The sequence below is a fragment of the Argopecten irradians genome, chromosome 7 (assembly GCF_041381155.1).
Source record: "Argopecten irradians isolate NY chromosome 7, Ai_NY, whole genome shotgun sequence".
Taxonomy (NCBI): Eukaryota; Metazoa; Mollusca; class Bivalvia; order Pectinida; family Pectinidae; genus Argopecten; species Argopecten irradians.
The window spans coordinates 10,694,334-10,721,300 of record NC_091140.1 but is presented as its reverse complement, the minus strand read 5'-3'; the positions used below and the strand labels follow the sequence as shown (position 1 = coordinate 10,721,300).

The 26,967-nt window shown below is 36.0% G+C and overlaps 2 protein-coding genes and 1 pseudogene across 3 annotated transcripts in view; 1 reads left to right on the top strand and 2 right to left on the bottom strand.

The window, feature by feature from the left end:
* Positions 1 to 671: 671 nt before the first annotated feature.
* Positions 672 to 3,629, bottom strand: LOC138326902 (uncharacterized; annotated as a pseudogene).
* A 4,165-nt stretch (positions 3,630 to 7,794) lies between these two features.
* Positions 7,795 to 26,967, top strand: part of LOC138327540 (protein SGT1 homolog) — a 32,138-nt gene continuing 12,965 nt past the window's right edge. Inside the window, exons 1-3 of one of the 2 annotated variants that reach the window (XM_069273710.1) lie at positions 7,795 to 7,865; positions 23,595 to 23,643; positions 26,545 to 26,635. In XM_069273710.1, the coding sequence (XP_069129811.1) occupies positions 7,810 to 7,865; positions 23,595 to 23,643; positions 26,545 to 26,635 (196 nt within the window). In that variant the 5' untranslated portion in view covers positions 7,795 to 7,809. Of the gene's footprint in view, positions 7,866 to 23,432; positions 23,499 to 23,594; positions 23,644 to 26,544; positions 26,636 to 26,967 lie in introns of those variants that run through there. The other variant, XM_069273711.1, reaches the window with a different exon arrangement.
* Positions 13,283 to 14,880, bottom strand: LOC138327543 (integrase/recombinase xerD homolog). The gene has a single exon (XM_069273716.1). It carries the CDS (start codon positions 14,877 to 14,879, stop codon positions 13,896 to 13,898), a length of 984 nt encoding a protein of 327 aa, XP_069129817.1. The 5' UTR covers position 14,880; the 3' UTR covers positions 13,283 to 13,895.

Genomic DNA, 26,967 nt, shown 5'->3' with positions numbered 1-26,967 from the left:
TATTTTATCACATTGAGTAATTAATAACATTGTTTAGACGAGTCGTTTTTCATCAAATTGAGTATTTAATACTTAGGAATATATTTTGAATAAATATCACTAATTAAATATAAGACTGACATGTAATCACTCTTTGCAAGTTTTACGGTATATCTATACCTATATATCCACTAGGACCGATACCATTTATAGTACGTGACGATTATTATTCTCTTTATTTCCTCCAATTTGAAGATTACATAAATAGAATAACCTACATGTACTACAGTATTCAACATGGCTTAATCTGTACAAAAAATAAGTGATGTGACAACTACATCATGTAGTTGAGTAAATGTACATACAACTATTTAGTACTATCTATAGTGCATTATATCATTTAGGGAAATACTATTAGTTATATAGTCAGTTACTGACCCCCTATAAAGGCATAGAGGGTCAGTAAGATTTATAGGGGGCGAGGGCGTAGCCCGAGCCTCCTATACTTCTTACTGACCCTCTATGCCTTTATATGGGGTCAGTAACTGACTATATAACGAATTTATCGCATCGAGGACCTTTACATGAAAATTTAAAATTAATTATATAGTCAAACAAAGTACTAAAGAATACCCGAGATTGTTTCAACAACTTTATTCCATAACAATAAATGAAATAACATATAACTTGTTTGTTACCTTGACCTTAACACAAATATGTCTACGTGTTTATATGTATATCATCATTTCAGACTCACTTCGTCCATTTGAAATCTATTATTAATGATATGCAGTTAAATCAAAATTACCACAATTTCATTGAATACAGTTTAGGCTGCACTACAGGGTGTTTTTTTTTAATTTCTGTGTCTACTTTAACTTGTTAATTGTAAGATTCTGAATAATTTTTACTTGCAATTATTAAACATTTGAGGACGGTCTGTGCGTTGCAGCTTCAGGTCCAAAGTCATTTAAGAGGTCTTGCATATCGATCCCTTCTAGATATGGTACCGAAGCCTCATTTTGCCGAGGGGCATCAACTTCTATATCTACAGGTGGTATAGGCGGAAGCGCTGGTCGCGCAGCTGTAGATGGCAGTACCGGTTGCATTGGGACAGATCTAGTTGGGAGCACAATCTGCGTAGGGCCAGGGGGCAGAGCAAGTTGTCCGGCTGGTTGAACAGAAGCAGATATTGACTGACCCATTTGAACTTTTTCTACTTTATCAACCCTTTGATACACAGACAAAGACTGCACTGATTTGTGTCCGGTAACTGACATTATCTGTGCTGCTCCAAACTTGGATTTGGGTAAAATCGTTGCTCCCGTGGCACGGATCGAGTGATTTGTATATACTTGACTAAGTCTGCAGGAAACACTCAGATCGCTCATGAACGATTTCAGTTTTTTCTCTCCTACACCTTTGTTGTAAAGCGGTTAAAGTCGTTTCATCGTCTGAGAATGGTTCTCTTGGACGCTGCCATAATCTATAACATATAAAAAATCATAATATGTTATTTTTTTTTAATGTTGAAATGAGGTTTTTTTTTTTCATTTTGAACAAAATAACGAAAACAGATATCAAAATAATAATTTTTTGGAAGTTGGAGGGGGTGTTAGATAACAGATTTTCCATGAACTTACCTGTCACAATCTGGATGAAGTTTAACATACTTCTCAAAGGATGCAACTGGACAGCAGAGGGATCCTTGAAAAATGAAATAAAAATAAATCAATACAGTAGATCTGAGGATAAAGTGTTGCTAAATTATATCTGTAATTGAGACTTTACGTGCAACAAAGTTATTTAGTTGAGTTAGTATTGTGTAGGTAGTCTACAATTATAGATATTTCTAATAACAAAAAGCTGCCAGTAAGTAACAAATCAGACATTTACAAAAATATGCAAACGTACCTGGAGATTCTGGCATTAGTCCCGAAGTTATTTCTTTATCATTTTCCCGATGGTTTTTTGACAATTCGTCTACAGATTTCTCTACGTATTTAAGTCCGCTTTCAGAGTCACATTTCACAGTGAATGTGTCTTTAGTCGTCCCGTGCATGTTCTCTGCACCTCTTCGACAAAAATACAGTCTGATGTCAAATTGAACTTTATTGTGTAATCCTGAGGGGGTAGATGGATTCATTTGTATCGACCCGTACAATGCACGTCGATCGTCAGCCGAAATGGCGTTGTAATGCTGAATACTTCCCTTCCCCATTTGTTTGAGCTCGAACTTAGCTGCATTAAAACAGGACATAGACATTCTGAAATTAGCATCCTTTGTTATGTCGAAAGATTTGTTGAATGGCGGCGATTTTAGATACCTATTGATTCCATGTCGAATTGCTTCCAAAATTGTTCCTTTGTAATGCAGGGGCGTAGGAAGCGGGGGGCAGGGGGGCAACTGCCCCCCCCCCCCCCCGTTCCCCAGGACGAGGGGGGGGGGCAAACATGTCTTTTTGCCCCCCCATTTTCGCCGACTAAAATTTTCTAAAAATGCTTATTTGAAAGAAAAAAGGGTCCTCCTGCACATTTTTCGTACTTCATTCTAGAAAATTTTCCGCTACGCGGCGCATTTCCTAAAATGTTCAAGCACATAATGTCAATTCAATACACACAAACTAGACTAAAAATGTCCATAAAGGGATTCTATGTACTATTTAAAAAAAATGTCTCTTAAAAGATCAATTTGTTTATGTCTTAGCGAGACAATTAATTCTTTTTTTATGTTACACAACAATGTGCCGATGGTGTGAAGCCGTATATTCAGATCGAGTAGGGTTGCATAATGTTATGACGACACAATTATCATTTCTAAATGCAGGTAGATTTAAATCGAAAAATTACCATGTTAAGAACGCTTTATAATCATTAAACTTTATCGTAAAACTCATCTCAGCCATTCTAAATCGTAATTTTTTTTTCCCGGGGAAGACCCCCGGACCCCCCTAACACCAAATTCTCGCGCCTTTGGGCGCTCGCAAATTCATCAAATGCATCGTAAAACTCATCTAAGCCATTCTAAATCGTATTTTTTTCTCGGGGGAGACCCCCGAACCCCCCAAACACCAAAATCTCACGCTTCTGGGCGATCGCAAAATCATCAAAATACATAAAACTCATCCCGGGGGTCAGCCTCAGACACCTTATAAAACACCAAAATCTCGCGCCTTCGACGCTCACACGCTAATTTGGCCAATTTGCGTATTCGTTAATTTCCTTTTACCGACCTCACTGTCTATAAATGTGTACAAGGATTAAATTTGGTGATATATGAAAAATGTACATTAAGCATGTATACATTATATGGTTGGGAGTTGAATTAATCTCCTCCTGTAGGTGTTGCGGGGGGTGGGGAGTGGTTGGGTTTACAAAATATTGAGGACCTTTGCCCCCCCATGACGTTTCATCTTCCTACGCCACTGTAATGTGTACCGTCCGCTTTTCGAGCATCAACATAAAAAAGTCGAGAGACATTCATCCAGTCTTTGTTCACTAAATTTCTCGAAATTGATGTCTTGCTTTTTTTCCTGAAGATAATCTTTTAGAATGTTGGCTGAAGCCTTGTATGCACACAGCGTTTTTGTTGCCTGAGACTCTAGTCTTTTCTTGTTTAAGGTAGCTCCATACTTTTGGGAAAACCCATGTCATTTTTTTCTAACAGGTCTTATTTTCTTGCATTTTTCATGGAGATTTCAAATCTGTAAAGATAAATGGGTGTTCTTGAACTACTTTTTGAGATATTTGGGCTTGAAATATACCAACCATGCAAATTTACTGGCTGAAAATAGAAAAATTCATAAAATTATGTTTTCTGTAATATTAGGGTGAATGTAGTCTCGATCTTGTTGATTTTTTGTCCTAAATTTCTAACGATAGAACAATATACAAAACTGCTGTATTTTTACAATTGCTAACTAATTTTCCAGGACCGTTTCTATACGTAATTATCATGTTTTGCCATATTTTCGCCCGTAAAAAATCAATGAATAGGCCAAAAAGGAAATGAAAACCCATGTCAATTTCACAATATATATCTGTATATGATATGCCCAAGATAATATATTTTTCAAATATCATATAAAAACATGGGCTCCTCCGTCAAAATTTCACGATTTTTTAAGCTTGAAGTTTGTAACTCACAACCTAATCCCCATTTCATCCAGTGCTAAGATGGGTCATATTTGACTATTTTTTGAAAATTAGGCCGCAAAAAAACATTCTACATCAGTTCATATGTTTTTGTGATCGTATTTCTGGGTTATGTCTGTTTGTTTTTAGGATTTTCTCCAAATTTTGTGTTTAAAGGAAATCCGTATGCGATTTTTTTTAGAATTCCGGAATCTCGGTCCGGCCGGGTCCCCTCCTATCATTTATAGCGACGAATGGCACTTCCTGTGTTTGAAATACGACGGCACCATTTACGACAGGGAACGCAAAAACCTCAGAGATAGCATATAATTTTCACTTCACTGCTTTTATTTTATTTATTTAATGATTTTAAACATTTAACAATATGATTTTAGGCAAAGCCTATCTGAGAGCGCAGCAGCTAATCAAGTCTTTCGTTTGTTGTTTTTTTTAAATGGTAAATAATTAAAGGATATCCAACAATAAAAGAGTAATCTCCCCTGACCCAACAGTCTTACCGATATATACATATATATATAATTTTTTTTAACTTATTGGGTGCGCTGAATAACTGCACTGCTAGAAACCATTTATAAAATTATAAATAATTAGAATCATAGCTTTTCTGAATTACTGGTATTGAGTTTATAACAAGAAAAACAATATTGAACACAGGATACTTCTACTTTCACTTTCTGCAAAAATACGTGACTGCGGCTACAAATTATATTTCAACATCATTCTACGTTGCCAGGCGGAAAATTCCGAAGCAACTGCTCACGTAAAACAGCTTTTAAGTTAGGATTCAGGACAAAATGTAACTGTTAGATTCAGGTAAGAATAAATTCGAAAGTTTATCTTTCACTTATGTTTTTATTTTGAATTTTTCCAAGCGTTACTTGTTTGTAATCACGCGAGAGTGTGATTTTGTTATCACGCGAGAGTGTGACTTTGGATACCGTCTTGCGCGATGCTGGATCTTGTGTTGACTTCCTGTTTCCGGTTTTTGAGAAAGTTTTCCAACTCTACATATATTGGATGATTTACATAGAATAACGTTACTGGGACATCTCTATCATAAGAGTTCGCTTGTCCGTTCGCTGCGCTCTCTAATATAATTTTAGGCAAAGCCTTTCTGAGAGCGCAGCAGTTAATCCATTCGTTTGATTTTTGGTTTTTTTAAACTGTTACTAAATAGAAATATGCCAGTTAACAGTTAAATAAAGGATTTCCAACGGCGAAAGAGTAATCTCCCCTGACGTATCAGTCTTATCGATTTTGACATGTGTTTTTTTTTTTTTTTTTTTTTTTTAATTTACTGCTAGAAACCATTTATATAATTATTAATTATAAGAATAATAGCTTTGCTGAATTACTGGCATTGAGTTTATAGAAAAACAATATTGAACAAATGATACTTCTACTTTCATGTTCTGCAAAAATACGTGACTGCGGCTACCAATTATATCTCAACGTCATTCTCCGTTGCCAGGCGGAAAATTCCGAAGCAACTGCTCACGTTAAACGGCTTTTAAGTTAAGATTCAGGACAAAATGTTATTGTTAGATTCAGGTAAGAATAAATTGGAAGATTTATCTTTCACTAATTTTTTCATTTTGAATTCTTCCAAGCGTTACTTGTTTGTAATCACGCGAGAGTGTGATTTTGTAATCACGCGAGAGTGTGACTTTGGTTAATGTCTTGTGCGATGCTGGATCTTGTGTTGACTTCCTGTTTCCGGTTTATATTGGATGATTTACATAGAATAACGTTACCGAGACACCTCTATCACAAGAGTTCGCTTCTAGTCCAGTAAAGATAGGGGGTTACCCCAAAATAATTGCAACAGAATATTTTCTGTGTTTTTCATACATATCTGACTTTGTTTTATACAAGAAAAAAAGTCGCCACAAATTAAAGTTTGGGAAAGTGGGGTTTTTTTACCCCCAAAAAATCAGAAAAATAGGGTTATTTCTATAATTTGCGAACTTTGAAGCCAAATATAAACTTACACGGTTATCATGAAATTCTAGAAAATCTACTGTATGGCAAGAACGATATAAGGATAGGCAAGAATGCCAAAAACGTAAGTTGAAATCAACACAGGGAAAAAGTATGACAACAAGAAAATTGCACAATTATGTCCTTGTAACAGCCAAACATGCTTTTGTTGGATTGTTAGGATAAAACATTGTTATTATCAACAATACCATTGATAGTCATTTTGGTGGAATCTTTTAAAATAAAACTTGTTGATTAAAGGATTTAAAAGTAAAACATTTTACTTTCACTACCTGAGATAACATGGATGCCCAAAGTTGGTCTTTTGGCCTTTTCCAATGATGTTTTTGAATCCAAATTGAATAATATGTCTTTTTTATCAAAGAATTATTCAGTAAGTACCGTCTCAAGTGTTTAGATAGTTATTAATCCAGATTCTATGGAGGCTATACTCACCTAAAAGAGACAACTATATCAAGATATTCACAAATATAAAAGACGTGAGGTCGATCAAATGCTCATTTAGCGATGCGTGATCATGACTCTAGGAAAAAAGGTATACTATTGTGAAAAAATTAACTTTAATCGAGGTGGGGGTAAAAAATCCAATATGGCGACTGTCGTCCCTTTCACTGTTTTGGTGGCAGTGTACAGTAGATTTGAAAAATTCAGCAAAATGAAGTGCAGGCTTTAATTATGTACACACAGCTTTTTAAACCTTAAATAACATCTATATAAAAGTGTATATATTTTTAATCTACACAACATTTGCAATAGTTATGCAGAGTTCAATTTTGGACAGGTCTGCTTTTTGTGGTTTTGTGAGCCTGTAAAAACCATGGTAACCAAATTTGTTTTTTTGAAAAAATGCAAAAAATTGGGATTTTTCAACCCAAAATTACACGCCCTCTAGGAGAATTTTTTTTCTTGAACACAGTTTAAAACCAAGCATCACTGCCGTGATAGCGGAACTGAGCCTATTTCGACATAGGTATATCATTAAACTTTTGAGCAATCTTACCTCGTACCCCAGCTATCAATTTCTGCTGCTACAGTATCGAGTTTTTCCATCTAAGACGCACATTCGGATACCCTCTAAACCATTAATCTCGAACCCATTTTGGGGAATTTCTTTATGCAAATGTGAAGCCTGCATATAATTCTCTAGATTGAATTCACCAATTTTAGGACATATACATTTTTTAATTTTTTATGCATATAATAAAACAGGGGCTTTCTGCTTAATAAAAATCTCACCCATGGCCATTCGGTCTTACTGTACACTGCTACCTTTATAGTAAATATCCCGATTTTTTAATAATTTTTCAAATCTCGTATTTTTGGAAAAAAAATCACATGACTGTCATATATACTCATCAGTCCATCCTCCAAATACAAAAAAATGTATGACAACATCCATTTTCATTGAGTTGGCCCCCTGTGCATTTAGTGCCAATTTGAGTAAACTTCTGAAATTGGTTAAGTCCTTAAAGTGAATAGTCGGGCAAAGGAAACCAGTCTAAATGCGTTCTTTGGCCTTCCAAAAGTCATTGCATACCATAATGATGGTCAAGTTCTGCTTACGGTGTCCAGTTTTGACCATTGAAATTTTGGGGAGCCCCGTGTAAATTTAGCACAGTTCTAAATATAAATTCGCCAAACTCTTTGAAAACGAGGCTGCGTGGAAATGTCAACATGGACATGTTTCTCAGTCGTGTCGGTTTCGTTTCGTGTGATAAACCACTAATGCGGTATGTAAATTGTTGTTTAGAGATGATACATTTGATGCAAATTAAGTATTCTTACTTTAATGACAATGCTTTGTAATCATTTTTCGATAAAAGCATCTTTATACATGGAAATCGACACAAATATTCGGCCGATGCAGAGATGGGGCCCCGGCAAGGGGAAATTATTGCAGCATCACATTCGTCGTATTTTACATCAACCGAATCATGAAGGTTAAATACAAATAATCGTAACATAATTTCCCATTAAAACACACGAAAACGTTCCATACAACATCCATGCATGTAGCTGTCAAAGATGTGAAAATAAATTAGCCCATACATAGATATTTTACAAGTGTAACAGGAGAGGAGAAAATGTAGCGGCCAGACCGGGATTCGAACCCGGGACCCTCAGAATACTAGCCGAGTGCTCTACCGACTGAGCTACCTGGTCACCGATGATCGACCCAGTCCAATCTCGCTACACTAGTACAATATATGTGTTCAATTATTCGTGTAGTTTTTTGCAGAGATTTAATTAAATTATCTATGTCTCTGTTTTTTTTTGTAAACAATATTTGAGTTCTGGAGAGAGATGACATGAATGTCCAGCTGGAAGGAAAGAAACTTTTATGATGTATATGTATTGTACAATGTATATATGTAAACGTACATTCCATGTAGCTTCTATAGAATTACAACTAGGAAATTCTCTCAAACATTGATAATATTTAATTCTTCACATTCATGTAGGCCTATGCTGTGAGAATTAACACATATATATTTCCAGAAAACATATAGGCCTACATGTATGTTACTTTCCTTTTCTGTTGTTTCCTGTTCTTTTTTGTGCTCTGGAGAAAAAGATGATTGAGTTGGAAGAAAAGTAATTAATTAAGAGAAATGTGTACCACAGTACTTTGTCTGTAGCCGAGGGGTTCTATACTGTTTTAATAGTCCAGTAATTAATAATTAAATTGAAAATTTCAAAATTAAGATGAAATTGTAAATTCCATTTTTGAATGAAGTGGTTCCCCTCCTTTGAGAGTACACAGTGTGTATACCCTTTTTGGTTTTTAAGAATAATACCTGAATAGGAACCTGAAATAACATGACAATCAATCAGGTATGTGTGTGTTGGGGGGTGGGGGGCTAAAAGACAGGAGAATCATGAGGTTGGGAAGTTGTAACTTGGGTGGGGGGTTGAAATATAGAAGAAATAGCTACAGATAACTGGAAGTGGAAGGGTGCTTTATCATTGATCTGGTCATTGCATATTTGGGGTTTACATGGCTTTTTTTGGTTATTTAGTCTCATTGATTTTGGAGCAACTTTGAATCCATATGGTACTGAATATCTTTCTTTTTTCCATGTGTAGCTATTTCTTCTGTATTTCACCTCCCGCCCAAGTTACAACTTCCCAATAGGTACCACTTTTTTGTTTAGAACTCAAATCAAAGACAGATGTACATAGTACTACATACTACATTTTAGTCTATGTGTTTGTAATCACTGTTACTACAGTATTAATACATAAATGGTCTATGTACAAGTTACACATAGACAATAAATGTGAAATTTGGTTCAGACAAAAAGATTTGTAACATTTCAGATAACTTGCTAGTTTTATGGTTTTATTTATATGTTGAGTCTACTCTCTTGTAAAGTAGAATTTAGAAATCCTAAGACAATGGTATCTATATTGCTATATGTAAAAAAAAATCCTTATATTTTAAAAGTATATGTAATTGAAAAGCTATCTCACAAGCCCTGACAAACAAATGGGCAGGCATATGGATGCAAGAATTATAATCACTGGATCTAGAGGACTAATATAAACAAATATTTCTACAAAGTTAAACAATGAAAAAGTATTGCATCATAATTTTATTTAATGATCACAGTTGAAAGGAACATTTAATAAATTAATACTGTTTAAATGTTCTGTTCATGATCTTCTAGGTCCATATTGGTAAAGTTTACTTTCAAGAGCACTCAAATCAACATTCTTCAGTCTTCATATGATGCTAATATGCATACACTTGTATACAGGTCCAAGGGATGAACTTTCTGTATTCATGTCACTATGCATGCATGGTGCCTGAAAAAAAAGAACCAACATTTTTTTATATCTGTTGAATATGACAAAAATTGAAATGATCAATTTCAAATATATATAAATGAATAAATGTAGGTTCATTCTACAGGGTTTTTATTTTTATTTTAGAGAAAACATTTTATAAGTTGTGAATGTGTCACTGATGCATTTAATAGAATCAAATATTGTTTCAAAAAAGATACAAAATTCATTATCTATAGTTCCAACAAAAATTCAGAATAATTATCAATGATACATGGCTGCAGTACATTTCAACTCTGTAAAGTTTGTCATATACACATGAACCAGGTACAGTTGTAATAAATATACAAACACTATTTATTATTATGACCAGAAATAATACTGTATGTGTCCTCCAAATATATCTAAAGAAAAAGCTAAAACCTACATGTACATATGTATATGTGTATATCAGAACATATACAATACAATTTTACCAATTAACCTACAATGTGAATCTTACATACATGTACTATGTATATGTGTATAACAGAACATATACAGAACAATAATTTACAAATTAAAAATCTATAAATATATACATCAGAACTGTATGAATTGACCGGTAGCATAATATTATAGATTAATTGAAACAAATCTTAGCTTGATAATGCACTAGCGGTTACATTCTAACTGTACATGCATTACAACGGTACATTTTATAAATATACAGGGCATTCATTACCCCTAAAGAGGCCCCACGAAAGAACCGCTATTTACCCCCAGGGTTACGTTTTACGCGATTGGGGAACAGGTATGAAACATGTGACCATATGTGACCACTCACTCATGAAAAAATACTGCTAGGGACTATTTACATAATGATCAAAATACGAAGACTCACTCACTATCAGCTGAGCAGGGAGTAACGGGTACTAGTAGGCCTAACGTCATGTTACCCAAATTGGCACGGTACCCAAAATGGCACACTTTTTGATAATAATGCTTTTGTTTTAATTCACTTTGGAAATTTTCTTTTAGCTGTTGCTATAATTATTCCCTGATCATCATGAAATATTTTAATGGTGATATTTCCACATGACCATTGCTAGGAGGAATTTTGTACAGCGATAAACTTGAGAAAATACCTGAAATCAAGTGTTACTGTAAATATTGCCCCGTGCGATTACTCTAGTTTTCCTCTTTTCGCTCAAATGTCTGCTCTAAAAAGCGGGGAAATGGTATAAACTATGTCTAGAATACAAATTTAATAAATTTAGTTGTCAGTTATTTGGTAGCTTCATAGTTCAGAGCTGTTTTATCCTCCATAGATGTCGATTTTCTAGTATGGAAATTTTCATCTGCGATAATGTGGGCATGCGAAATGAAACCAAGGTGCGCTCGAATAGCACTTATAAATCCAAGAGTTACCTCCCTTATACCATTTATATGTTTATTTAACAGTACCACACACACAAAGCTTTAAAAGGCAAAATATGCATGAATATTGTCGTAAAAATCATGTAAAAGAAAGGCAAGTGATAACCATAAAGATGAAATTTTACCTGCCTATTGATAACATTGATTTTGACGTAAATCATTCTAAAAATACATATGGAGAAAAGTGTTCAATGGCAATAATTGTTGATATTCGTATTGTAGTTTCAATAAAAGTCGAATTATATTTGAAATATCCCGATATTTTTCTATGCTCACTGTTTTTACCTGGGTGTGCCAATCTGGGTACCCGCACCTGGTTGATAACAGGTGCGCTCCAGACCTGTATCCAAGGATGCTATTTAAGGAAACACGTGCAGGAAGAATTCCATACATAGACCAACAGACAGATGATAGGCTCTATTTATGAGATTGGTACAAAAATTGGAATTATATTGCAAACTGAGAAATAGATGCTTAAAAATAAGAAAAACGTGTGCCAGTCTGGGTTACATGACGTTAGGTACGTACGTACAGTAGCGGTCCGGAGCCGCGTGCTCGTTTGAACTGTTCTCTTCACTATAACAAGTTGTATTAACACTCTCCATGCGTCGTAATGTTTACCGAGTCATTTGTTGGGATTGTCGCTGCTCCATTGCCTTTCCTTTCGCATTTTAGGTGAGTCAGTTGGTTAAACTACGGTAGCCATGTTTTGTTTACTACGGAGAGTGGTGGATGTTGCGCATGCGTTAAGATTGAACTGCACTGATAGCCGGTCGGGAGGACGCATTAGGATTCCCATAATAAATATTAATTTCTTCGCATACAGAGCGATTTTGATGGGAGATTTTATTTTTTTATTTCATAAGAAATTATACTGGATATATTAACACCATTTTACCGATTTTAGCCCTTCTTTGCCCGACTATTCGCTTTAAGTTGAAATATCGAAAATGTGATTATCTCTTTTGCGAGTTATCAGATTGCAAAATCCTTTGGCAGATATTACCATCATAATGGAGCGTTCTTTATAAAGTGAGATAGAAGTTTCTTTTTTATCAAATATTTGAATAGGTCAGTTTTTCATTTTTTCATAATGGAACCGGATAGGGGTTACACAATTTTCAATGAGATAAAGGAATAAAATAAGAGCTCAATTTCAATTTTATAGCTGAAAATCATCACAGTTCTGATTTATTTACTGGCAAAATGTTTTGACAAACGAATAAAGCATATTCGAAAAATTAAGATTTTTGTATTGCAGATTTATGGACTTAGACATATTTTGGTATTAAGCCAAATTAACGTGATAGGAAGTTTTACTAAATAAGATGTCCATATGTATACCGTTTTACAACAAATTATCAATATAACAAGTACAAAATATACAAAAAAGGATATAACATATTTGGAAGCATTTGCTTTTTTATTTTCCGAAATATTAGCTACCCAAATAGATGTTTTGCCAAAAATTTTAGTATAAAAACACTTCAAATTGGCACGATCAGTCAACTTGACAGGTTAATATTTAGTTTTTTCTGGCTAATGTTTTATTGATCATGCATTAATATCAAAGAAAAAGTAATCCTCTAAGACATAGAACATAAACTAATATTGTTCAGGGTATCATTTTATAAATGTTTGCATTTAAAAAGAACAAAAATGGTAATGCTAGCTAAATTCAAAAGGTTTTAAGCCGTTTTCATCCTTCTTTATTTCTTGGATTGACTGAAATTATTGTATCATTTCAACTTATTTGTACTAACCTAGAGTTTGTCTTACTATATACCCGATTTCATATTTCAAATATTGCAAAATTAGCAGATATTGTACTTTGGTCAAAAGTGTGATTTCTTTATATTTTCTTATTTTTCGGCAGAAAACAAATTCTGTTGCAATTATTTGGAAGTTAGGTGTCTATTTTTCGTATTTTTACTGTTCTCCATTTATTATCCAATAGGATAAACAACCAAAACACAAGAAATGTATTTTCACGGCGACAGAGGCACTGGCTTTATTACAAAACCTCCATTTATACACATTTATCTATAATTAGTGCAAATGTTTACTTACACATGCATGTAAAGTAGATAATTAACTACTCCAAATATACCCGATTTAGAAAAATTTCATTCGACACAACAAAGTCTTATTCTTTATGAATTTTCACCCCAAAACTCAAAACTCACAAAAAAACAACAACAAAAAAAACAATTAACACGTGTGTATCCCGCTACCCGAGTCGCCTGAATGACCAACACAGGTATACCGACACGTGTACGTCCCCGTATTTGCACAACCTGCACGTGCAAATAGGCGCCACCTATTGGCGTAACATATCACGGAGAAAACAATTTCAACCTAATTCCCCGGTCAAACGGTTGAAATTATATTTCTCCATTTATTATCCAATAGGATAAACAACCAAAACACAAGAAATGTATTTTCACGGCGACAGAGGCACTGGCTGAAGACTAAAGAACGGGTTATAGTCTGTCTATATAAATGTCCAGATACGCATACAAGTTACTATATTGAAGGATAGTTCTCCAAAACTACAAATTTAAATGCATAGACACATTCAAACGTTCACGAAAATCGTCTTTAATGTATCCATCTTTTGCTGTTTCCGACTTCCATCGGCCATGTCGTTTGAACATCCTGTCCGGAATACCAGAATTCGCAGCGGCAGAAGCACCACCAGCACGCAAACTATGTAAACCGAATTGACTTATCATGATATCCTGAACAATAGTAGTGAAAGCTTCAATGAAAATTTCCCTGAATCTAGAATATGTCATAGGCTTGTCGACATTCCTTAAGCTATACCTGCCGGAAGCCATTTTCGTAAGATTTCTGAACACAAACTCCTCCGAATCAACTGATATTCCAGCCAATTTTAAATATAATTCAAAATTACACACCGGGCACAAACGCGATCCAGTTCTACTCACTATAATCCATGCACCATCCCGGTAAATGTCCGTCTTGGACTGTTCAACAAATATTTCCATATGCGATGTGCGTATCTGTACGTCCGATCTCCTCAATGCCAGCACCTCTGCGCTCCTCATGAATCCTGCATAAGCAAACAAACACATTGTAATAATCCTCTGATTATATAAATTTTCCTTATCATAAATCTTATCATAAAGTTTATCTAAAATAGAAACAGTAATCACCTGTTTTTTCTGTACAGGCTTCGCTAATAACCTTTTAGCACCTTCAAATACATTTTTGACCAATAATGACACTGTTGGCGAAACTCTGCCTACAATATCGTGTGCCCATTTAACACCATACATTGCATCAGTTAATGAACCGACGTTCCCATTGTTTTTCACTAAAAAAGTTAAGTATATGCACAAATGAAAAGGTTTCACTGGAAAAATATTCTCCTCCTCGAAACCATTCTGTTTAGCCCACTTCCTCCATCTTAAAAATCCATAGCAATATTTTCTAACAGTACTGTTAGCTTTACAATTCTGAAGCAGCTCGGGCACACCCATCGCTAAATCCTTAAGGTGATTAGGGACCATTTCGAATTCCTCCCGCAGAGCATGAGTAACTAATCGTAAAAAACAAAATAATAAAAGCAAAATAAAAATCTACCATGAAAACACCAATGAATTTACAAAATAAGCATTGTATGTGTTTCATATTCTCATATCTACATGTATACCGTTATAATTCAGCACATTCGTGACATATAAAACATAACCTACAGACAAACTAACTACTCCAGTCCTATTGCCGCATCTAAACCGGTCAACACCAGCAACACACTGCTGACAACTGACTACACACATCATATTACCGCACCATAACCGGTCAACCTCAGCAACACACTGCTGACTACACACGTCATATTACCGCACCATAACCGGTCAACACCAGCAACACACTGCTGACTACACACGTCATATTACCGCACCATAACCGGGCAACACCAGCAACACACTGCTGACAACCGACTACACACGTCATATTACCGCACCATAACCGGTCAACACCAGCAACACACTGCTGACAACCGACTACACACGTCATAATACCGCACCATAACCGGTCAACACCAGCAACACACTGCTGACAACTGACTACACACGTCATATTACCGCACCATAACCGGTCAACATCAGCAACACACTGCTGACAACTGACTACACACGTCATATTACCGCACCATAACCGGTCAACCTCAGCAACACACTGCTGACTACACACGTCATATTACCGCACCATAACCGGTCAACCTCAGCAACACACTGCTGACAACTGACTACACACGTCATATTACCGCACCATAACCGGTCAACATCAGCAACACACTGCTGACAACTGACTACACACGTCATATTACCGCACCATAACCGGTCAACATCAGCCAATCTACCAATATCTATCTACGAAAATCCATACGCAATGCTAACATACGGAATTTTAAATCCACATTACCAAATATACCTGTCCCTGACCTGGAGGGAATGTAACAACACCTGTCAGTACCTAGAACTTTGTACTCTCGTACTCCGTATATAAAATGCTTTCCATCTGGGCATAAGAATGGCCAAAACCTACCCGATTTCCAAAATGGAATGATAAGGACACCATATGCTCCACAGATCTGCATGTGCTTAATGACCCTAGTAATCAGATACACAGGTGGATTAAACCAACCATTTATACTTGACCAATCCGCCGAAAACGCATCGATACCTGTAGAACCTGGATTCCAATACCTGGAATAGAACATAGGAACTTTTGCATTATACCACGATGCGAACCAGTCCATTTCAAACGGACCCCAACATTGGTTCAGCTGCTGAAACACACATTCAGCCACACCCCAGTCATCAAAGTCAACAAGTTTGCTTATGAAGTCAGCCCTGTCATTTTTATCTCGTGGTACCCATTCCATTTCCAATGAAATATGATTCTGCACCATAAAACTATAAATGTCCAAAGCTATATGCTGTAAAGTACTCTTCATACTTCCTTTCTCAACAATCTTCACCACAGCCTGGTTATCCGAAAACCATTTGACCCGGGTACCTCTTAATACATGTACCAATGAAAGTAAAACCCTATATACGGCTGTTAGTTCTCGATACGTCGAACTCTGACCTGCCTCGTACGGCGACCACAACCCGTGTGAAACCCCTGTGCTAAACCCGACACAATAGCCACCGTACCCAGTACCGCTAGCATCTGAATATACTATTCTATTACAATGAGGGGTGTAACAAATTTCTCTGACATTAATGCAACCTAAGTGATTCAGCCAAAACCGCATTTGACTCGTACTCTCCTCGTCCAACAAAATATTGTCGTTCCAGGACTGTGCCTGCGCCACGCACATAGATATGCATCTAGTCATCAGCTGGGTGATATTACCAAGTACTATACCCATAGAAATAATCTGACCAATAAAACTAGACACTGCCTTGACATGTACTGCTTTGCCACTTGAAACACACTTCAAGATGTCCAAAATGCACGTACACGTACGTACTTCCACTATTCTCCTATCCGGTATTCTTAAAACCCCTAACAAGGTATCAATATCTACTCCTAAAAAACACATACATTGCACCGGATCCCACATAGATTTGTCTACTTTTGGGACAAAACCCGAATCGATCAAGTCACCTTTGACCTTTGAACTCTGCTCTTCCAACACAGCTCTACATGTATTATGACACAGACCATCGTCTAAGTACATCAAAACCTGAAATCCGTCACCTCGCCATTTCGCAATCAATGGCCTAGTTACTTTAGTAAAACAGTAAGGTGCCGTTGACAAACCGAACGGTAAAACCAAAAACCTAAAATAGACTTTCTCTTCACCAAACTTCCAGCAAAAACCAAGATACTGCGTATGTGGAGGAAACACATCGATGTGATGGTACGCTGAATGGATATCAAATTTTATCAACCAACCTTGTTTTTCAATAAATGTCAGAGCTGTTCTAAGATCGTCGTACTTCACAGATTGTTTCCACAAATGTAAATTCACCAATCTTAAATCTAAAATTAAGCGTTTCTTTCCGTTACTTTGTACTGATACAGTCAATGGGTTCACAACCGATGGAATAGTACTACACCGCTCTACCAGCCTTCGCCTCTCTAGATCTAAAATAGCTGACTCGACAAAATCTTTATTCTTAAGAGCAGATATATTATTTGAACTTTCGGAATTTAACGGCTTTGAATAGAATGGTAATTTGTAACCATTATCAATTACATCTAACACAAAATCTGAACTTCCTATAGTTTTCCAAAAACCAATGTTCTTTTTAAGCCGACCCCTCACTACGATATCTAACTGGCCTTGTTCGTACTCATAAAAATCATCAGTAAACATAGCACTTGAATTGGATTCCTTACTATTCTCTTCGCAGTCATTTACTTCATCAAAACCACCATGAATAGTATCATACTTATCTTTGATTGTCTGCCCTTCCTTAGAATCCGATTTATTGATTTCCAGTCCGTGTTTTTGGACACTCCCTCCGGAAATGCCCGAATTCACCACATGCAAAGCACCCCCGGGCTCCATTCTGTTGGGGACGAAAAAGCTGCTTATCACCAACCACACTTGGAGCAGAATAAGAATCCTGGCGTGCCGACCCCGACGCGAAACTCGGTCCTCCATAACTGGATCTGTTGCGCCTACTGTCCTTTAACTTTTTCTTCTTGTCTTTCAACCTTTTCACAGCCTTACTGTCGGCCCTGGCAATTTTCCGATCGTCATCCGAATCACTCGCTAATGGGTTTGCTACATATTCTTTGACAGCACCCCATCCTGCCTCCGAAGAATCAGCTATTCTAATAAGCTTGTTTCGTTTTTTTCAATTTTGTACTCAATTCCTCCAATAGTTCTCCTGAATACTCAAACTTACCAGCCTTCACCGCCCAGAGCACCTGCTGTACCTCCTCCAGAACTTCCGAGTTAAACTTATATTGTTCCTTGTTTCCGTCACGCTTCCATATAGTATCTTTCTCTTCCTTTAACTTCTGCATTTGTTTGGATACATCTTGAGTATTCTCCAACACCGATAACCTAGAGTCCAAAAAATTACGTAACTCACGTTTTTGTTCCTTCAAATGCGCCAAAATATCATTTAATGTAGCGCCCTCCTTATCCGAAGACACATCAACAGTATCGTCACTTCTTTCTTCCATTTATAATGACGAATGAATTGGGACCCGTAAAATTAACACGTGTGTATCCCGCTACCTGAGTCGCCTGAATGACCAACACAGGTATACCGACACGTGTACGTCCCCGTATTTGCACAACCTGCACGTGCAAATAGGCGCCACCTATTGGCGTAACATATCACGGAGAAAACAATTTCAACCTAATTCCCCGGTCAAACGGTTGAAATTATATGACTATTCGCGAACGGGCCTTCGGCGCGTTCGCTGCGCTCTCTAATATGAATTTAAGGCAAAGCCTCATAAGAGCGCAGCTACATGTTAAATGTAAATATAGTAAGGATTGTAACCTCAGAACGAGATTAAAACTGTTTAAACTTGTAGTCCGATCATTGATTTTTATTAAATGCTATTCTTCAATACTATAGATTGATGTTTTGTGTCTAGCAATATATCGACAGTCGTCATATACAGGCCAGAAAGACACATTCAACTGGAATAGTTCAATTTCCTTTCGATCTTGTTTCTCTGTAAGGCGGAAAACTTGGCAACATGCCATGTATCAAAAAAGCGCGGGAATATGTGCCGTCATCTTTGGCACCAAGCTTCCTGACGTCACGGATGACTGTGCGCTTGACAACACATAGACAGTATTATTTGACTAGTACATTTATTGTATCGTTCGTATCTTTGTGTAGTTATCTAAAACTACTAACAGTAATTTCAAAGTGTATCCTGGTGATACATTTTGTCTTTAGAAAAAAATTCAAATCTCATCGTGCTGATAACGAGAATTAAAACATGGCTGCCTGCATGGAGGCGCGGGACTTTTCCCGCGGGACACGATTTCAAAGTCCAAGGGGTACTGGAATGTATTGGATCTTTATGCTTACACACATGTTATGGTTAGTAGAGCTTCGCTCTACGCGGCCTTCGGCCGCGCAGAGAGCTGCGCTCTTATTATATGTAGACAATTTTCACCTATTGAAAAAATATCCAAGTGGGATATCGTGGCGTAACGGAAACCATTCTGGAATTCAAAACAACCTCCGCAACTTCCGGTATAGCGTCATATGAATTGGCGCGGTTTTCAAAAGTATGGACCTACCGTAAGTCGTCATTCGACGTCCGTCCAAATCGCTCCATGCTTTCTTAGACAGTCAGCGTCAACAACACTTCGCACTTTCATTACAAATACGCATACATGACGTTATCGCGTGTCAACACAACGTCATCTTTTTTTTACATTTACGTAAGACTGACGTCATCGTCGGCTACTACACTGTTCGTTGAATATATTGACGATTTACTGGCGTAAGGGAGACAACTGTTACACAAACATTAAAACCCCGTCTATCATTTGGCGGTCGCGGTAGTCGGAGAGTAATAGAATTGCATAATTATACTTAGGAGACGGGTTATGTTTTTGAAGCGGCAAGCATTGACCGCCATATTGCACCATAACAAAATATACTGACCCCCTATATAGAGAATACCTTACAATAATTCAATTTTGCTTGTTACGAGCATTTTCATTGGCTTAAAAATTTACTTTATCAGCCATAAAGAAAAAATGGCGTCGCTGTTTGTAACGTGCTTCTGATTGGCTGAGATAACGGCGTAATGATTTCATAGACAAAATAGTCCCAAAATGAATTCTGAATATTGAAGAGATTATAATAAATAAATTGAATTATAAGGATTAATTTGAATAGATTTTTTATGTTATGGAGATATAACACAAAAATTTGTACTTTTGGCTGCGAGACTTAGGTAACTCAGATTTTTGATGACGAGGCTTTGCCTTAAATACAAGTTTTTTGAGACTTAGGAAAGCCGATCTCGGCTTTTCCGTGTTGAGCACCAAAATAAAACTTGTATTGTTAGATACTAACCGTGTATTCTGTTTATCCTGCAACCATTATGACATTCAAACCGAAAGCAAATTGACAGTTATTTACTTGGTTTTGCCCGAAGCGAGAAGCTTCCAGTAGATCTTTGATGCGGAGGTAAAGATTCATTCACTATACCGAATGAGAGTGTACTCCTGTTTACATTCACAAACAGTGTCCGTAATTCTATTCAGTATGATACATCGCTCAAACAAAATGAAAATACTCAAAAAACAATAAATACCTATTAAAGAATTGTTTGCAATACATACCTTTGCCATGAGCCAAGAAAAAGACGACACCGCCATACGAGATTTTCGATAGCGTAAAAATGACGTCATTCCGGTGAATGTGACGTCACGTTTTAGCGGGACTGAATGACGTTCCATTCACCGGAAGGTTCAAGTTCTGGGTCATGTTAGAAAAAGTTCCGTCAGATATGGAACAAATTCACGTGATCGTATTGACGGATAAAGCATATCGTATTGACGGATAAAGCACAAGTTTATCCGGCAGTAGTTATCGGTCAGTATGTGGGACAGTTGCAGGATAAAAAGTGATAGGGGGTCACCACGTGACGGCTCTCCGCCAATCATTTGGGCACATTTCTGTCCGAGGTGCGATAAAGTGCAATATAAGGTACGTTTATGTTGGAGAGACGTAATACAAACATGTCTATTGTAAATATAGAAATGAACATGGTAAACTTCCACTAGGGTACACTTATTGTAACTGACATTTTTATAAATGATTGTGCTTTCTCGCATACTACATAAAGGTAGCAATACTATTTCATTAAAGATAACCAAAGGAATTCAACTATTGAATGGACGTTTAGCACTCAGTTACATATTTATACATGATGATGTAAATTCTAAAAATCTAAAAATTCTGAAAAAACATCCAAACGGACAAACTACATTGTTTATACCACTCACAGAATAAGGAAATATACTGGGACATCAGCCTAGAGAGCACAATAGAATTATATACTAATTGTTTTTCAATGCTATTAAATTTCGCGATCATTTCCGCGGAGATAAAGTTTCGCTGACTTAAAGTTAAATAGGGACATCTTTGAAGTTAATTGAACAAGAATGATCTAAGATATTTTTTCGCGTAGATTAACTTTAAATTTTATAGTACAAGAATGATCTAAGATATTATTTCGCGTAGTTTAACTTTGAATTTAATTGAACAAAAATGATCTGAGATATTATTTCGCAGATTACCTTTGAATTTTATTGTACAAGAACAATCTAGGATATTATTTGGCGGAGATTAACTTTCGCGAAATTTAACTTGATCGCGAAATTCGCCGAAATAAATCTTACGCGAAACACAGTTGGTTTACAGTAACCTGCTCTCAATGACTATAGTGCAATAGATGTAACATACGGAAACTTCCGCACGTTTTGTCAAGAAGTAAAGATGACGTAAGAAAATGTTGAAGTTGAACTTTGGAATTTAATGATGATAACTTTGACTTGACGGATGGCTATTCTGGAGTGTCCAGAATATAGCCGTTGTGTTCCGTACAAAGTCGGAGACCTAACTGACTTACAAATAAAATATTTCATGCTTAAATAATGTACATACAATAAAATTACAGAATTATGATTGACAGATATCGCTCATTGGCAGATTAATCAGTCGTGGTCAGTGTCCTTTAGGCAATTAGGATGGCCGTGACATTAATCCGGTTACGTAATAGAATGGAACTTAAAATCTTTCAGAAAAGGTATCAAAGTAAATTGCCAGAGGATATACACAGTTATCACACATAAGGATTTTATCTCAAATGTCACAAACGTAAATATGATCAAGAATATAACCTTAGGAATGTCAAAATTACACACAATAGTATTAACTGATAATTGATGTTAAAATTTAGCAACTATTAACGCAAAGTTCAAAGCACTTTAAAATTTATCACAAAATTCTTTGTGATAGATGTATAAACTGGATATAGCGTGGCGGAAAGACGACGAGTCCTGATGAAATCAAAGTTCAATGTTGTGTTTCATAAGTTCTTAGATATAATTAAACATCTATAACACAAAAATCAGAGTGTGATTTAAAGATGCTCCACAACTGACAAATTGGGTTTTTTTCTCTATCAAAAAAAGAGCAGACGATTTAGTATTTTCTTCATTTACAAAGTTACATACTTTACACTATCATCACCATTGAAAAGTTTGAGCTTCTAATTTTACTTCAAGATAAAAATATTAAAAATAATTCCCGAAAAAAAATCTGTGGCACTACGTGCTATTTGGAATGACGTACTGATTTCATATGCACCAAAAGTAAAATAACTTATTTTATATCATTTTATGTTATCATTAGCAATTTGGAATGACGTACTAATTTCATATGCACCAAAAGTAAAATAACTTATTTTATATTATTTTATGTTATCATTAGCATATGATTAGACATATATAATTATATACAGTCGAAACTCGTTATCTTGAAATTCAACGGACCAACGAAAATAATTCGACTCATCCTGAATTCGACTCAAACGTAATGTCATTTGGTTTGATCAGAACGTGGTTTTTAACGGTCCTTATCTTATGACTATTACGGCCGGGCACATGCCTATTACCTTGACCAGTACACAGGGACCTGGCACGATCTTTTTAAACTAACAGTATACATATTTATGTATATTATTGGTTAAACATTTTCGTGCCAGGTCCCTGTGTTCTCACTTATAAATCCTTGGCTGAACAAATAAAAAAAAAACATCTCTCTCAATCAAAATTTAGTGATATTTCAAAATAATAACATAGGAAAATAACCTACCATAAGCAGACTACACTCTCCGTTTCCGGCTCTCACACGCATATTCACTCATAATTATATAAACTAATTCTCATATCCCTGTGTTCGTATATTCTTATTTTTTATTTTAGAAAAAGAGAATGGCTAAGTATGATAATAAGCTTTATTGCTACAGATAAGCGTGGAAAATGATTGCATATATATAACAAGGAATTTTAGATGATGTCCTTGGTAAAATTAACTTTCCGTAATATTAAATCCGGATTTTGGTTCAATTATTAGAAAATCCATCATGGCCGCCGAGTTGTTGGGGTAAGCGACTGATCATGTAATTTTTGGTTTTTAAAGTATCTTTATGCTTTTTGTTGTCTTGATAATTGGAATTTATTGCTCTTTCTTTATTTTCAGCCGAGGAAATGATGAATTTGTCAACGAAAATTATCAGAAAGCACTAGAGGTAAGGGCGTGCGTTGTACTGTTCTAGCAAGTTCCAAACAAGAAGTTGCATGTTTTCTGACTGTGCTGTACCGATCGCGAGTAAAGTACCTATGTTGTATTATACATAAAACAAACCTGTAGACTCTTTAGTTCAAGTTCTGTCTGTAGCATACCCAATTTTGAATTTATTTGAAACGGTAAATGTTAAATTCCCACCTGAAATTTGACAATCTCTCAATGTTTACAAAGAGAAAAAAAGGTATATTGTAAGTAATTAAGCTTATATATACTGTAGAGTACATACATATGTACTTCTTCTTCTTTCAATATCACCAGACCTTCTTGACAAAGAAGATTACCTGGAATGCGTGGGGGGGGGGGACGCAGAATTTAAAACTTGTTCTTTTTGTTATTTTTAAAATATATATCTATGTAAAACTATACATGTACACTTCTTGGTATGTACATATTATACTGTAATGTATGCTTTATTACATGTACCTTCAGTGTAACAAATATCATACTGTAATAATGCGTAATAAATGAAATGGAATTACAGTACCAAGATACTGTGTAGTTGTGTGAATTAAACGTACTGTAGATGCCTGCTATGTAGCTAATACATGTGTATGTACTACGACTCATTTAAGTGACCAGTGCTTGAACAGGACAGTGCATGAACACCTATTTTATTTTTTGCTTCTCAGTTCTAAAATGTTCATGGTACCCGATACTTGTGGTGTGTGACTTTTCTTCTGTCAATAAGAAATGCTCTCTGACCTCTGTTCCATTGTTTGAATATGAGCAGAAGACATCTGACAGTAAATTGCAAAATTGACAATCAATGAAATTAATAACATCGCATGAAAAGTTAGAAATATTCTAAAAAAATAATTTAAATATATATATAATAGCAAAACTTCTCTTCTTAAAGAAAAATAACTATTTCTCTGTTTTCTTGAAATACCTCTCATGAAGGGGAAATAAAACATAGTATTTCCCTTGTGAGAAATAAATATTGTATTGTCTTGGGGCACTTGCGTCCCCATGGTGACCAGCCATCTTTCACACAGTCATCTCACCTTTCGATTGTACAACATGTTTTTGTCCTGAGTAACGAAAAAAAAAAGTGAATTCCTCAATATTGGTTCACTTCGCGTTAATTCCTGCCCTGTTAAAACAGTTGCCAATCCATTGCATTTCCGATGACGTACATGTATTACCCTTGAAATAGTTTTCTTTGTTTTTTGTCGAATATAAACAGGTTGTGGATTTAGAAATATTTTTTTGTTTTTGTTTTGAGAAATAGAAGTCTAAATAGATCAAAACAGGTTGAAACATTTTCAAAAATACAATATTTAATTTTTAGCCCACCATCTGATTCAAATCGCTTTTCGTCCGTGGTCCGTCCGTGGTCCGTCCGTTCCGTCCTTCCGTCCGTTTACATTTCTTGTTACCACTATTTCTCAGAAAGGGCTGAAGGGATCTGTCTCAAATTTCATATGTAGATTCCCCTAGGGCCCTAGTTGTGCATATTGCATTTTGGGACCGATCGGTCAACAAAATGGCCGCCAGGCCGCCATCGTGGATTTTGGTAGTTAAAGTTTGTTACCGCTATTTCTCAGAAGGTACAGAAGGGATCTCTCTCAAATTTCATATGTAGGTTCCCCTAGGGGTCTAGTTGTGCATATTGCATTTTGGAACTGATCAGTCAACAAGATGGCCGCCAGGCCGCCATCTGGGATTTTGATAGTTAAGGTTTGTTACCGCTATTTCTCAGAAAGCACAGAAGGGATCTGTCTCAAATTTCAAAGATAGGTTCCCCTTGAGCCTTAGTTGTGCATAATGCATTTTGGTTGGGACCGATCTGTCAACAAGATTGCCGACATGCCGCCATCTTGGATTTTGATAGTTACAGTTTGTTACTGCTATTTCTCAGAAAGTACTGAAGGGATCTCTCTCAAATTTCATATGTAGGTTCCCCCTAGTTTTATTGAGGTATTCGATTAGATGGTCCCTTCTTATGCAATTTTCCGCTATTTTGACAGTGGTCTTTGACATGCTATCAAAAACAAACCAACACACGTTAACTTGAATTTTATTTTGTTGAAAATATTCGCCATCAGTTTGTTCTAAGTTAAAATAAAAGAACTTCAGCATTGCCTATTTGCTTACTATTTTAAGTTATAGCCAAAATCCATGTTTTTTGTTCAAGCACTGGTCAGGTGAGTCTAGTTTTGATATGCCTATTATTATGCCAAAAAATTATGCCTTTTGCTTATAAAAGTGATTATAAATTACTTTAAACATATCTCATGACCGGGGAATAAAACAGTATTTCCCATGGGGAAATTGTATTGCCCTGGGATGCATGCCCCAACATGGTGACTGTCCATCTTTCACACAAATTAAGTCATCTCACCTTCCGATTGTACAACAGTGACCAACGATGCGTAAAAACAACTTTATAGAATTTTTTATTCCCCTGTCATGTTATGTGTTTCAAATAATCATTATAAACATGAGGTTCAGGTATATATTTTAAATTAAGAATAAATTGAATTGTAAAAAATCTTTTGATATCAACTTCATGTCCGTGCTTGCTAAATGAAAGACAAGTGGCTTAATCAATTCACCACCTGACCACCAAAGATGAGTTTCTTTGCACTCTTCAGATAATGAACGCTGTCAGTTATGTAGAAGTCTATTTATAACTTATTCTACTTAGGTTTTAATTTTAGGTGATGCAATGAAAAAGTGCATTTTGATTTTTTTGTCAACGAAAATGCAAACACTATTAATATTGCAATATTTGCCAATTAAATGAAAATGGTCAAGCCCCTCCTGCCCCAGACCATTCAAATGAAGATAAGTTTGTACAATATACATGTATAGCCATCCATTTTTTATGTTTATACAGCTGTACACAGAGGCCATCACTGTGGAACCCAAAAAAGAGGAGGCCTACTGTCACAGAGCTCAAGCCTACATCAAGTTAGAGCAGTTCAAAGGTAGGTACTAATGACATGGTTGAAATATCCCAGGTCTGATGGTCTGAGACCAGTAGAATATGCTCCGGGGCAAGCGAAAATTGGTGTAAACTTGCCCGGTTTTAATGTTAATTACCCTCTTTTGGTTAAAATAGACTAATATCTCAAATTCGGGCAAGTGGTTTTCAAAAGTTTCTTGCCCTAAATGATAACAAATTATAGCCACTTTGATCCGTTTGAAATAGAGGAATTACTATACAAATCAGAGTAATTTAGGGATGCACGGGTGTGAAGTACAGGCCACAATTTCAGTTAGGGCAATTCAAGGGTGGGTATATATTGAAAATCAAATT